General features: G+C 42.3%; 1 protein-coding gene across 1 annotated transcript; it reads left to right on the top strand.

Moving 5' to 3' along the window:
- The first annotated feature begins 357 nt into the window (after positions 1–357).
- Positions 358–1,303, top strand: LOC101401581 (olfactory receptor 10D3-like). The gene is given in 2 exon segments (XM_014785005.2): positions 358–552; positions 554–1,303. Coding segments are annotated over 2 exon segments (945 nt in total).
- The last annotated feature ends 431 nt before the right edge of the window (positions 1,304–1,734 follow it).

Here is a 1,734-nt window from a genome sequence, read left to right on the forward strand (position 1 = left end):
CTGATATTCCTCCACTCTGAAGGAGTATATGTTTGGGTGGGCCTCCTCCTTCCCTTTGAAAATACTTGCTCTAACATGTTTAGTTTTTTCAAGGTATTGTTTTAATAAGGGACATCTGCATTTAGAATCAGTACCATAAAAATTTGGTAAAGAAGCTATTAAGTTTGCTATGGCAGCTATATTCCAGTTAAAATGCCTTGCAATTTGGATCATCAGCAACCTGTCCACAACTTTGAACCAAAACACTATCATTTAAATTACACGTTTTATTTCCCCAGTATGTTCACCCCATTGACATCAAACCAGGACATTCTTCCATGTCCTCTGCTTCCTTTTTCTCCCCCAGGACTGGCTCTCATGGAGAAGAAGAACTGCTCGGTGGTGACTGAGTTCATCCTTTTGGGAATCCCACACACAGAGGGGCCGGAGACTATACTTTTTGTCTTGTTCTTGCCCTTTTATGCCTTTACCCTGCTGGGAAATTTGTCTATCCTTGTGGCTGTTCTTTCTTCCACTTGCCTTCACACACCTATGTATTTCTTCCTGGGGAATCTGTCTGTCTGTGTTTGACATGAGTTTCTCCTCTGTGACTTGTCCTAAAATGCTGCTCTACCTCATAGGATTGAGCCCAATCATTTCCTACAAGGACTGTGTCTCCCAGCTCTTCTTCTTCCATTTCCTTGGCAGCGTTGAGTGCTTTTTGTATACTGTGATGGCCTATGACTGCTTTACTGCTATCTGTTATCCTCTACAGTACACAGTTATCATGAACCCTAGAATCTGTGTGGCCCTGGCTGTGGGCACATGGCTGTTAGGGTGTATTCATTCTAGTATCTTGACTTTGCTCACCTTCATCTTGCCATACTGTGGTCCCAATGAAGTGGATCACTTCTTTTGTGATATCCCAGCACTCTTGCCCTTGGCTTGTGCTGATATATCCTTAGCCCAGAGGGTGAGCTTCACCAATGTTGGCCTCGTATCTCTTGTCTGTTTTCTCTTAATCCTTGTATCCTACACTCAGATCACTATCTCCATCTTGCGTATTCGCTCAACTGAGGGCCATCGTCGTGCCTTCTCTACATGCAGTGCCCACCTTATTGCCATCTTCTGTGCCTATGGGCCCATCATCACTGTCTACCTGCAGCCCACACCTAACCCCATGCTGGGAACTGTGGTTCAAATTCTGATGAATTTGGTAGGACCAATGCTGAATCCTTTGATCTATACCTTGAGGAATAAGGAAGTAAAAACAGCCCTGAAAAAAATATTGCACAGGACAAACCATGTTCCCAAGAGTTCGTAAGAGTGGATGGATGGGTTGATGACATGGAATTCTTTCTGCCCCAACATGTGAAATCTCATTCTGGAACACTCACATGTGACTTTTCAGCACTCGCTGAATGTTGTGGAACACTATATCACAATACTCCATTTTTTTGTCTATTTTATTTTCTTGTGTAATCTAAGTCCCCTCCTCCAAGCTTCAAAATAACGTAGTTTTAGTTGTTATTATTTTGCTTTTGTTCTGTGGAGAACCTCCTGCTACTAAAAAGAATGAACGTAGTCTTTGCCATTGCACCATTTTGTCCACCTTTCCCAGTTTACTTCCCTTTAAACTATAAGTGAGACCAAGCCTATGAGAAAAAGCAATAAGTAGGAGAAAGAGGTTTTAACTAGCTGATTGAGAGCATGATAGGATCTTCTCTCTTTTCATATTAACAGACTAAATGTCAG

This window comes from Ceratotherium simum, chromosome 7 (genome assembly GCF_057802395.1).
Source record: "Ceratotherium simum simum isolate JZ-2026a chromosome 7, ASM5780239v1, whole genome shotgun sequence".
In the NCBI taxonomy this organism is placed as follows: Eukaryota; Metazoa; Chordata; class Mammalia; order Perissodactyla; family Rhinocerotidae; genus Ceratotherium; species Ceratotherium simum.